The sequence below is a fragment of the Athene cunicularia genome, assembly GCF_003259725.1.
Source record: "Athene cunicularia isolate RWA chromosome 15 unlocalized genomic scaffold, athCun1 chr15_part1, whole genome shotgun sequence".
Classification (NCBI taxonomy): Eukaryota; Metazoa; Chordata; class Aves; order Strigiformes; family Strigidae; genus Athene; species Athene cunicularia.
In genome coordinates this window covers 1,474,315-1,487,645 of record NW_020799121.1, presented here as the reverse complement: position 1 = coordinate 1,487,645, position 13,331 = coordinate 1,474,315, and the positions used below count along the sequence as shown (strand labels likewise).

General features: G+C 38.2%; 1 protein-coding gene across 4 annotated transcripts in view; it reads left to right on the top strand.

Moving 5' to 3' along the window:
• MTMR3 (myotubularin related protein 3) overlaps positions 1-13,331 on the top strand; it is an 84,245-nt gene that overhangs the window by 43,385 nt on the left and 27,529 nt on the right. For all 4 annotated transcript variants that reach the window (XM_026859461.1, XM_026859458.1, XM_026859460.1 and 1 more), the window contains exons 6-9: positions 1,781-1,863; positions 4,253-4,419; positions 8,168-8,264; positions 9,765-9,878. In XM_026859461.1, coding sequence (XP_026715262.1) covers positions 1,781-1,863; positions 4,253-4,419; positions 8,168-8,264; positions 9,765-9,878 — 461 coding nt within the window. The remainder of the gene's footprint in view (positions 1-1,780; positions 1,864-4,252; positions 4,420-8,167; positions 8,265-9,764; positions 9,879-13,331) is intronic.

The following is a 13,331-nucleotide window of genomic DNA, read 5'->3' as shown; positions in this document are numbered from 1 at the left end:
CTGCAGTCGGGTTGAGCTTAAGGATAGCAAATAAAGAAGGAGCTTATCTTGCAGGGTGGAATCCTCATTTCATGTGCCCCTTCATGTTGCTAGCTAGGTAATTTATATCAGACTATCATAGATCTTAAAACAGTAATAATACTGAAAATATGGACCAAAATTAAAGTTCCAGCTTTATTTGAATATTCAAACTACTGGGCTGTCAAGTCTACTTGTGCATGAATTTTCTGTTCTTTGATGGAACAAAGAATTAACTTACCTGTACCAGCCTCACTGGTCATGGGAGATGAGGGTTAGTACTTTCTCCAAGCTAAGGAGAGTCCAGCACTGCTTCTTGGTTGTGGTCTGGTGGGGGCAAGGATAAAGTTAGAGTATTAAGACAACACCTGCCTGTTGTATTTTGGGGATTGTGAGCTCTGGGCAATGCTTTCGCATTCAGAAAAGGACTTTGGACTCTGACTTTTGAGTTGGCAGAGAAACATGAGGTGTAGCTGGGAGCTGTGTGCCTGCCTTCCCGAGAGACACAGGAGTGTTGATCACTCCCCTGGGCGCATTTGCCACTAGCTTTCACTAGGCATCTTCATGCTCAAAGTAAGTTTTCTTGTGGTTCATATTTCTGAGACACCTCTTGCCCTTTCCTGCTGTTTTTAGTTCCCTTTCCTTTTTTCATTTCACTGAAATCAGGTACTTTTTAAGCTTTGTGGTGCCTGAGTAGAAGCTATCTTGATTCCTCAGCCCAGATCCTTGATTGGAGGTGACCTTCAAGGACTTGCCCAGAGTCATATGGAAAGGCATTGGCAGAGCAGGGTCTTACAGCCACATCTTGTAAGCCCCAAGGCAGAACTTAAACTGCTGGATCATACTCCTCTGGTGGCAAAAGAAGGTAACAGAGTATTTGAATATTTCTCTTCTAGCCTTTGTATTGAAGGATCTCAATGAGAGAGGTTTTGTTGCCTTGTGTAATATTGAGTATAATCTAATAAACAATTCAAACAGTTTTACACTTTATTACAGTAGCTAAAACTCTGTGTCTGGAATTTAGACATTTATGTATGAGGTAGTTGAATATTAACTTTTATTCATTTAAGCTAATGACACAGATTTGCCTGTCTCGGGTAAAGGTCCTAAAATATTAATGAAAACTAATATTTTCATCTTGTGGTTTCTGCTTATCTTTAAAGGTGCTTACGTGTTCAAGCTTCTGCTAGTTACATGTGCCATAAAACAAGTGCATATAACTACACCTTTTAAAATTAATGATTCAGCATTATTACTGTAAATATGGCTGCTTTGATCATGAGTGTTGTTTTTTCCCTGAAGAGGAAATGGGGGATATTTCCATATAAAAGCGTTTAGACTGCAACAGTCTGTTAAGGGGGATCTGGCTTAGAGGTTAATTTTTAACACCAACAGCTAAAATGATATTCCCAAGATCCCTAAACTTTGGACCTATAAGAGAGAAAAATGCTTTCATAGAGGGGAGCTTGTGCATTTCTGCTGCTTTTCCTGCCTTCACATTTGTCACTAGTACTGCCATCTTCTCGGCTGTTTTCATGTGATCCCTTAAGGTTTTTGGACTGTACAGTCGTGGAGCTGAAACTACTTGATGTATGGTACTGTGCTTCAGAGCTGTCGAAGGAGCTATACTTGCTTTTTCTTTGTTTTTATCTCCGTCTTTTCAGATTCCATGTAGTCCTATAATAAACCCTTGTGAGATATGCAAAGAAATTACAATGTTAGTACCGTTTGAAATGAAATTATATAATCTTTTTAATTGCAGGTTCCATTGCAGCTTATAGAAAGTGTTGAGTGCCGTGATATATTTCAACTTCATTTGACTTGCAAAGACTGCAAGGTTATAAGGTATGAATAGGCTGAATGTTGAATGGGGGTAACTTTGCTTTCCATATGATGTGGACAGCTGTAATGTTTTAAGGAAATGTTTTTTCTTCCTTAGTGGACTTGCTTTCCCTCAAAGATTTTCTTTTGTCTGATTTCATGTGTGATAGCTGGGCATTTTTGTAAAGAGGATGGGAGCAAGTTGGTCTGCATTCTTGCTTGCTATGGTACAGTGTAGCAGCAAACCTTGGCCTGAGCCTAAGTGGCTAATCTTGATTTTATTCTGAAATTAATTTTATTCTCACGAGTTTTCCCTGCCTTACAATCAGTTATAATATAAGCTTTAATTAGTTACAAGATGCAGAACTAGATAGAACCACTGAAACGCATACTTCCTGGAAGGGTGTTTAATCAAGATTTGGGGTTCAGAGGGTTAAGGTTCATCTGCACAAGGTGGGCTTGAGCAGTTCAATGTGAAACCTTCAGTCGGGGGTAGCATCATTCACCCTGTATTTTTAAGAGCTGTGAGGGTACAGCTGCTGTCCTTAAGACATAGTAGCCTGTTGTAAAAGGAAGGTAAAGCCAGGTTTGCAACCCACTCTGTAACACAGTAGAGAGCATCATGTAGAAGGGAGGATTTATTTATGTCTGTCCTTCAGCAGACTTCAGAGTCTGCCCCAGGAGTCTCTGAGTTACTGAACCTGAGCTACAGCTATTTCCTACTTTTCTGCTGCAGAAATGAATTTTGATCTATAAACTTTAATTAACAAGAAAGGAACATTTCTTTTTGATTAAATGTTTGCTGGCAGTACCTTTTGTATAATGAAATGAGCCCCAGTCATATCTAAGCACTCAGAATGTTTAACAGGCCAGCTGCTTCCTGAAATGGTGTATTTTGATGAGGACTGATTTTACTTTAGAGGTAATATTTAGTTTAATTTGAATTAAATATTTAACTTCCTCTTAACTTGTAGCTCTTGACATTTAAAAAAGTCACCCTTCCTCTCTACATTAATTTGTTATTTGTCTTCAATTGTAGAATGAATACAAATTATTTGTATTTATGCCCTTTATGAATTGCCCTTCAAAATTGCATCTCTGAGAATCAGTACTTGGTGACACTGGCAGTTGGAAGATCATGAAGTATGGGGCAGAGATACTGGATTTAGAAAATGTTCGTGTTCTTTTTCATGAACAAGGTAGCGTGTATTTTGAATAATAGGGCCCAAGTGAAGAGAGTACTTGTTATTTGCAACACTTAACTTTAAACGAATTTAGAAAGAAAATGGGATCTTAAGGATGAGATGTATCTTGTCTGACTCTGGATATTTAATAGAGAATTATCTCATCTAAGATAGTAGTCTTGGCTTGCTTTATACTCAGTGATGGGAAATAAAGACCTCCAGGCTGCAGTTCCTCACAGCTATTTAGACACGTTTCATGGGTTGGACATGTCTTTTTCCTTCCACTGACTGACTTTAAGATATTTGCAGGTAAGGGTAATAAATCCTGCCCTTAGAGAATACAGATGCTGTCATTAACTATGAGTGTAGTAGAACACAGACTGGGCTTAATGTAAATACTTGGTGAATATTTGATAATGATAAAATCTTGAAGAAATCTATCAGAGCAAAAATAAATCACTGATCTTTCTTCCATCCTTTTATCCTAAAGGTACAGGAATCCTCTCTGAAAAGACAAGCTAATGTAATTTTAATATACTGCTCTGAAGATTAGTTTCTCCTGTGCAAAGAATTTTCTCACTGGTGGTTGTTGTCAGTCCATAATGTTAGGCAAAGCTCACTTTCAAAAACACTGTGCTTTCCACCAAGGCCAGAAGGAGGATCTTAACATGTGAGATAGGGGAATAATGCAGGATTGCAGATACTGGAGTTTGTCCTCATTATTCTCAAATTAAGTATATTAATCAAATAGATATTTTTCCTGTGTCTGATGAAAAATGTGTTCATGTTTACAAGAATACGATGCATAGATTATAATGTATGTGATGGTTCTGTGAGGTTCCGTGTGAGACCACCAGTCAGCAAGTCCCTGTAACACATTCCTGTATTTGATTGTGTGAAACTTTCAGTCTGAACTCAGTGATGTTGTCCGTGGTTTTTATAATGAATGTATGCATAAATGTCTTCCTCATTCATGACTGGTAGGGCATACTGCTGGTTTATTCACAGTCACAGAACATTGCTTCCTGAGTGTGTATTTCTTTACTAATATCCAAAGATTTCATTTTTACTCTCCATTATAATAGAACGTAAATGGAAGCAGAACTAAGTTATCACTAAGATGTTCTCATTTCTTGCTTCCATGGATGTTTTCATAGTCAGCCTGTTAGATCTTGTAGTCTGGCATCTTTTACTGAAAGTTGATCAGTAAATGTTTGTTTCTGGGACAGGTGTCAGTTTTCTACTTTTGAGCAGTGTCAAGATTGGCTTAAGCGACTGAACAATGCCATCCGCCCTCCTTCAAAGATAGAAGACCTTTTCTCATTTGCCTATCATGCTTGGTGTATGGAGGTCTATGCTAGTGAAAAGGAACAGCACGGGGATTTGTGTCGGCCAGGTACGTGGAGACACTTGAGGGATCATCACAAATGTGCTGACTGGTAACTGCTGAAATCCAGAACTTTAAAAAAAAAAGTTATAAACAAATTCAGTCTGTGCTGTTGAAAACTGAACCTGGAATATTCCAGTATGGAAATTTTTTTTGTACATAAGTTCTTGTACTTCTTCACTAGCTGGTGAACATAGCATATGTGGTAATTTATACCTTCACTTAGAGCAATGTGTCCTTTAATGTATTGCATGTCTGCCACACTGAGTTGTGTTTAGGCTGAACCAAGGAGACATTAGCTCCCACCATAGCTACTTTGGGGTCAATATGCAAAGCAGTCTCTGAACGTCCTGAGGAAATTATTGTGGTGGATTTAATTTAATCAGTCATGTATGATACTAATAATAATTTGCTCACTGTGGCACCAACTTTCAATCTAAAATGTTTTGTATTGATTCTGCCCACATTTTTGCAATTGCCTAGAGCAGTAGTCTTCAACATGGATGTTGAAGAGCAGGAGGTGAAGGAGAAGGAAGTCCCAAAGCTGTTCCTGAGGTTCATTCACAGATGCAAGACAATGACGTATTTTAGTGAAATACCATCCTTGCTGGAAAGTTTTAGAAGCCCACAAGTAAATAAAATCCAAAAATTGGGATGCTGGTGCTTATAGCACTTGTTTAAATACAAGGAAATCTGGGTTCCAAGTCCTCTCCACTCACAATTCACTCATGACTCACCTTGCTGGGAAAAGTTTCCCAGTTATGAGGTTGAGGAGTGTTAGTGTGATTCTGTCCTTATTACTGAAGCTGGTCTGGGGCGGACCAAAGACTACAGTCTCTTTGGTGCCTGCGGAGGAGCAGTCCACAGGTAGTGTGCAAGTAGGAGGTGCTCTGTGTTTCTAGTTCTGGTTGCTGCACTTAGGTTAGCAGTTACTGAAAAAAGGCAAACAAATCCTCAGTGCAGAATTTGAAACCCAGGTCTTTTCCCTCCTACTTGAATTCAGGAACTGGATGGTAGCAGACATGTAGATGGATTGTGAAGTCTTCTAGTCTTTTTCCTCACTGAAACAGATGAGCTTCACCCTAACACAAGGTTAGGAATGAGAAGCAGCATTTACCTTTTAATTAGCTTTTAGCAATCATTTTTTTTCCTTGTAGGTGTGTCTATCAACTTTTTTTTAATGTAGGAACTTTTTCTTCCGTGTAACTTGCTTTTTTTCTGGTGGTAGGCATTCTCCTAAGAGCTGAAGTATAGTTGAAATAAATCAATGGGAATGTAATTATGTAATTGAAGAAGTGAATCCAAAGACATTATAATTTATTTTTTTACATCCAAGGAGCCCAATATTTGGTCAATACAGACAAAAATACTGAATTGCTTCAAAATCTATCTAAGTATCAACTTCTGGGGAAAAAATGTAAATTGTTATCAGCGTATGTAATGGGAGATGTTAACTGTGGCTCACAAGATCAGCTTTTATAGTCAGAAGGCTTAAGTCCACAGAATGTATGGCTTGCTTTTTCTCTGATTTTGAGAGTTGATAGGGATGCTTCAAAAATATTATCCATCTTGGCTCAAAATGCCTCTTAAAATATCAGTGTTTCATGAGGAACAGACAAAATGTTATGGCTAGGGTTTAATTTCTCAGAGGATAATGTATGATTTCATGACATCCACAGTAGCTAAAAAATTAAGAGGGAGAAATCAAACAGAATATTGCATTTTCATATAGTTGTAGGTGTTTTTCTTAAAACCCACTAGCAGTATGCAGCACTGATGATTGGGAATATTTCTGGTATTATCATTTGCTATCCAGAAAAATCCTTAAGCATGTATCCTGAGTTTTAATGGCCATTCCTCAAAGCACCTGATAATGAACCCCATCCTCATGTGCTGCAAGAGCATGCTGCTGTTCCAATAAAAGGATTTTTAAAAAAAAAAAAGAAAAAGTCACTGCTAAGGAAGAACATGACAGAGGTTGTTGTCTGGCTGGAATGTATTGTCCCAGTTTCACCGCTGCACTTGACAAGATCAGAGGGCTCCTCACATAGCTGCCATCTCTCCAGCTTTTGTAAAACAGGGACTTGAGCAGCTGATACATTTGAGTAGGTGGCTAGAAGATAATAAATTCAAGCTCATGCAGAGTTCATGTGAGAAGCGGGAAATTGTTGGCAAGCTCCAGTCTAACTGAACTGGTGATAGGGAAGGTAGAGCAGAACTACAGTGCCTGTGTAATACTGAGACTAGCCTTCTGCATAAAATGCATGACACGGGAGGCAGAACTATTTCTTTTTTATGGTACTGTTGTACCAGTGGCATAATGTAAGGGGAAGAAGTGATGAAGGTCCCTCAGGTCCATAGATTTTACCACCATGTGCCTTAAAGAATGAATGTTCTCCATTTGCACACAGTGTCATTCTCACATTTTACCTTTCAAAAAGTGTAGGAAAAATAAACTCATTATACAGATCTCTTGCACATTGTCCATATTGTAAAGCATGTCTGGATTTGCAAAGTACCATTTTCAGTGTATGATCTGACCGGTAGGAACGAATAACATTACAGCTTTTCTTTCACGGTTAAGTCCTGTAGTTACGCTGCTATATTTATTCTTAATTTAGCTATTTCTCTATATTTATCTCTCATTGTTCTGTAACATCACATAAAAAAATTGTTTTAGACTTGTACATTTACATCTTTGACATAAATATGTATCTACATATGTCTTGGGTATTGAAAAACTTTAGGGCTTTTCTGTAATATATAATGGAAAGATGTAATATTTAAATCATTAATTTTTCAACAGATTTTTTTTTTCCCCTGTTGGGTGATGCTCTGCCTCATGATTTAACGATACAGTAATTTAAAGAGACAAGTAATGGACAGACTTTCAGAATCTTTTTATCTCGTGTTGCTCACATGCTCGTTAAATTTATCACATTTTGTAGCTCTGAACCTGGAAATTTTGTACGTTGTTCTCTTTACATATTGATTGAGTACCTTCTAATTCTCTAGACTTTCTGTCTGTCAGAATAAGTATTCTTTATTGCCGTTGTATATTTTTCAGTTGTATTTTGATACTTTTACAAAAGCGTTTAGAAAATAAATGGAGCTCATTCCAATTCCTTTAATATATTAACCCAGGAATTTGTGAGAATCTTGTGACTGATATTTGTGCCAAACAGTCATTCATGCATTTATCTTCATATCTCCACATGACTTGCGGAGGAGTAACGTCCAATTTACAGATGGAAAACTAAGATGAAGGTTAAATTACAGGGCTTTCCTACAGTCATACCGGAAACCTGTGGCTGAAATTAAATACTAAATGGAGATCACCCAAGTTCCAGACCACATTCCATATATTACCCCTTCAAGTATTGGTCAGACCAGAGCTTCACCTTCTCATTGATACAAAATTCTTCTGAACTTCAGAAAAGAAAAATTACTAGCATTTTCCCAGTAAAACTGCTGATGGATCTAAATTGCTTTTGCTGATGTACTTGGTTCCGGTCTGCAGCATTATTCTTTCTTACATGAATTTACAGAAGCTGGTCATTTCAGAGAAAAAGCCCTTGATGGACTTTGACATTTCTGGAGAATGAACCAGGGTACAAGCTGTGGTTCTGGACTGTTCCTTTTATTTTTTTTTCCAGTTTTTAATTAGTGCAGTGATGTTTTTCTCTAACTATTTTGAAAGGTAAGACTCTTACTACTGGTTTCGCATTTATTTTCTCTCTCTGCTTTTGATACCCAGGAGAACATGTAACTTCAAGATTTAAAAATGAAGTGGAACGGATGGGTTTTGATATGAACAATGCCTGGAGGATTTCCAACATCAATGAGAAGTACAAGTAAGTTATGTGGGCTGCTGATTCACAGCCAAATGACATCTCAAAACCAATTTTGTTGTAGCATATTACTGGAACTTTTTTCAAGTTCTACAGTTCCTCATAAGGGACAATGAGAATTAGGAATTTTTTTGTTCTATAGAAAAAAATGTGCTCTTAAAGTTTAATGTATTAGCTGTTACAATTTTTATAGGCTTAGAAATAACAGATTTTGATGTGCTTGCTGGAGGACTTCTTAGAGAATAAGCTTTCTAATGGAAGAAATTAAAGCCTTAAGTGAGCAAAGAGTGGTTTGATTGAACTTTTAAAAACCATTTTTTATTGTGTTTTAATTCTTAACTTATGACAAAGACTTGTATTTAAAAAAAAAAAAAAAAGTGGTTTGGAAGAGTTAAGCTTGTAGATCCTGAAAATAAGAGAAAACACTTCCTGTGGTCCTGAAAGCATAGACAAATGTCCTCTTCTCTAGCTGCTGGAGCAGAGGAAGGTGTTCCTCTATTTGGGGCTGGTAGGGCAGCGTGGACTGGCTGATCCCTAATCCAATTCAGAGCAAAACCAGCAGTTACACTTTGTGATGAAACATGTTTCATTGCTCTTTCTTTGCAGGATAATGACTTGCAGCTGGTGGTTGGTGTCACTGCAAGAAGAATAGCTGTCTTGGTCTCTAAAAATGTAGGGAAAAAAAATAGCTATCCTGTACATACTTAATACTGAAGAAAAAGGAAAAAAAGTTTACATGTCATATGGAAGCAGAATGACACAGACAACTTTCTTTCTTGTGGCCAGCACTTGAGGAAAGAGCATTTTTTCAGGATATTTGATACATTTTTCTGAATGGAAGAGTCTTAGACACGTGTTCATGTCTGTCCTTCTTGTGCAATAAATGCATCTCTTTAAGGGGGTGGACTGGGTATGAACTAGTTTATGATTCAACAATATACTGCAGTCACTACTGGCTGCTTGCCCTGTTCTCATTGGCAGTCATGGCTCTATTAAGTAGTGGAGTAGGAGGTGCATCTAGTAGAAGAAAGTACCAGTTAGTCAGATATAATCCACTGCACTCAGATTCCTGCCTTCAGCGAGGGTTGATTAGCCAGTGGACTTTTTCCACACTTACACAAGATTTCTGTCCTGTATCCAGTAGCCCAGGGTGGCTCTGCTTCTGTTACTTTAGCATGGAGAGGTGTGGAATTTCTTTTCTGTGGTCCAGTTTATTTCAGCAGCTGGAGTTAAAAAACACCTACATGTGAATTTCCTGAGAAAGCACCAGCTTGAATCTTCTAATTCTGAAATGCATTTATGCACCTTGATGTTCACAGTGCTTTTGTGTAGTTGAAGGAGGAGTTTATTAACATACAATGAAATGGGAATTAACAAAATGGCAGTTTGCTGAGATGAACAGCAGTCAGGTTGCTTATACTGCTTATTTGTGTGTATTGTCTGGGAAGTGTTTAACTGCTCTGTATCACTTACATTCGACCCTTTGCACCTCTTTTCTCACAGGCTCTGTGGTAGTTACCCCCAGGAAATCATAGTTCCTGCCTGGATCACGGATAAAGAGCTAGAGAGTGTGGCAAGTTTTCGGTCCTGGAAGCGCATCCCTGCTGTTGTGTACAGGTGAGGCTCTTGGAGGTGGAACAGGTTTCAGCGGGGTGTAAATGTGGTGTCCTAGCAAATAAAAGCTGAAATAAGTTGTGACTGGGAAGCTTGGCTTGTAATGAAAGGTGTTCTGGGCCCTAGATGTCCCCTCACTGAGCCTGACAGACTTTAGCAAAAGTGTTAAAGGTATTTTAAAAGAATATAATTTATTCAAAGTAAAGAGCAGCCTGGCTTACATCTTGCTGTATTTTTCCATGTATAACATGATGTGGAGGGATGCTCTGTGAAGGCGCAGGACCTGCTAAGGTAGAGTTGGAGAACTAGGCTGGGAAGAGGCAACAAAACCTGGTGCAGTCTCCTCTGTGCTGCGTGGTGGAGTGGTACGTAAGCTGATCCACGCTGGGACTCTGGCTGGGGTGAGGTCCTGCTGTTCCACTCCAGACAGAGGGATCCCAGAAGTGGTGTGGGGAACAGGACCTTGGAACAAAACACAAACCACCTTAAGGTTTTAGATACTGAACAAGGATGACAGGGAACCCCTCTCATGAGAAAGCATTCAGACCTATATTTAACTGACAGCAAAGTATGACCTGTTAGGCCTGATAGCTTGGGGTCTTTGTATTTGCTACTTCTGTATGTATTGGTTTATACCTATTCAAAACTCAAGAATGTGTGCCAGCAGCACACATTGGCCCTTGTCAAGCCTTAAGTGAGGTAAGGCAGACTGACTACACATTCACATTCTGAGTGGGAATAATGGTTTGTATCTTTTAATTCCAAACACATATTGTAGGAGCACTCAGCATTTGCATCTCCTGCAAGTCATTCCTAGGGTAGTCACCTCTGTTAAGATTGATTTTATTTTTTTTAATATGAAAATGAAAAAATGTAAGATGAAGACATCAAAGCTGCAGAGGAAATGATAAATGGCATCTCTGGCTAGGTGCTCCTTTGATTTTTCTCTAATTGTCATCTGGCTAACACTCAGACTGCAGTATAAACAAGGACAAATACCAAAATTATTTAAGGGAGATAAAAACTCACATTACAAAAGAATGTACATGCTAGCTCTCTAGATATTTTAGGTAGTTTTAGTCCATCCATCTCTTCCTTAGATTGACTCCAGCAATTCTTCATAACAATATTGCTTTTCTGAGAGACTGTTTTTGGCAGTTCTTTACTAAGAAATATATTTCAGTGTCTGTTTGTGTTGGGTTTTTTTTCCCCAAATATTCTGGAACCTGTCATTTAATACCTTGGCCATTTTCCTGGGGTAGTTATCCTCCTGTAAATGTTTAAAATCTCTTCAAAAAATCAGATGACAAAGGGATTAAAAAGATAATGAATACTTGATAATTCCATTAAGTCTGCCTAGCCACCCATTACCTCTAAACAGACAGAAAGGAAAGCTGTTCTCTGAGTGGCAAGCTAAATTTAGAGAGCATTAAATCTGACAAATTCGCACGGCCTGGATCGGAGGAGCAAGCATACAGGAGTTAAGAGTGGGCCGCAAAACGTTATTTACCTAGCTTAAGAGTTCTTGTTCTTGAAGAGCTATTGAAGGGAGAACAAATTAGCTGGTGGCAGCAGACCATTATCTTTAAATCCTCCTGTCTTTTCTCCTTTTTATTCCAAATAATAAAGGGGTTAGCACAATCTTTTTCTGAATGTTAAGGAATTGCCCCATCCTCTGTTCAGCTCTTTGAGGGGGGAAAAGTGCTTTCCATCATATGCTAATTTTTTAAGACTTAAGGTTTTTTATTATTATGGTAGTACATAAAAATGTGTATTATATATATGTATAAAAGAGGGTGTAATTGATATGCGGTTTTGTGTTCAACTTTGAACGCTGCATTTCAAGCCATTTTGTGCCTTTTATGCAGTCGTCACATAATTGGGGGACACCTCACCTGCAAGCTTGCTTAACCCAGGGAAGCATCCCCCCTCCTTTCATCACTATACAGGAGAAGAAAATCACTTCCTTTGCATTCTTGAGTACAACTTGCCTTCTGGGGAAGTTATGGGGGAGTGATTTAAATGTACAAAAGTCCTCATAGACTGAAATTGTTTAATCCCTGGCATTCGATTCTCTGCAGTTCTCATGAGACTATGTATGTTAAATTACCACATAGTTTTTCATTTGTAATCTTAAAATCAGTGGGAGAAACATTCTTCTCTTTTTTGATTCCTCTTTTTCCTTATCTTGACATCTAGTAATAGATTTTTCAAGGTATCCAGTTCATCATTCTGTACTCTAATAGAACTCACATCAGCTAGTGGTTGATGATCCGTGTGATTGGAAATCCACGTATATTTTTCTCTCTATATAAGTTGCCATAAAACTGGCTTTTTACTTATTTTTGGGTACGGGACAAAAGCTCATTCAGCATTTCTTGCCTGTTGAAGATGTTTTTGGGACTACTAGTTTCATTACTGATCACATTAAAAAAAATCTGCTCTTTTTGCTTTACCTCAGGGGAAAGAAATGTAATAATGATTTTTTAAACATTTATCCAATAATTTGTCTCAGATACTAAACACTGGGACAGAGAGAGATGAGAGACACAGGAACTTGGTAACAAAAAACTCATTGTCTGTTGTTGTAAAGCATTCAAGAGCTATGACAGTATGAACAGGCTGAAAAGCTGAGCGGGCTGAATTCAGAGGCAAGCTTCAGAAATACTCAAGTTGAGATTGGACTGTCAGGAACATTGCTTCTATTTTATGATCAGATTTCTAGAAAAATCTCACACTCTGCTTCTGCGTCTTTTCTCTGTGGTTACAATTTTTTAAAATCTAGGCATATATTTACATAGCGTGTTTTTGGGTTTGGGTTTGTTTCTTTTTTTTTAATCTAGGCACATATTTACATAGATAAATCTGGCCTGTAACATGGTTTTTGTAGCTTATCTGTTTTGGTCCCAGAATATCAGTGTTAGGGAGAAGCCTTTTTAGATCTTGTGGCAAGACGATAGAGAGGACTTTGTATGTTATATAAACAGCATCTTAAACTCATGAGAACCTACTTGCAAATTATCTGTGTTGAAGGCGTCTTTTTGTCTTGCTGGCTGCTGAAGGATGATTACCCGTGCAGGCAACGTTTCTGCCAGCACAGGAAGCAAAGGTAAACAGAAGATTGCCATGTACCATGATTGCTAAATTATCTTTGTGAATTGCAGCAATGATTTTTTTCAGTTGCAAGTACCAATAGTTAAGTAATGCTGGGGAGGGAGCTATTCAAACCTTCATTAGTCCTCCCTGTCTTTGCAGTTACAAGGACTTGGTGGATTTATTGTTGTACTCAAAAGGTTGCTTGAACACAAGGAAGATTAAGCATGTGCAGAGGTGTACCGTACATCACAGTTATACAGTGCTTTATAAAGGGCTTTATGGTTATCTAATGGTGATTTACTATTTTGTTTCTGCAGGGAGGCTGCATGTTGCTTTGTCTCTAGAGGGTTAGGAAATTTT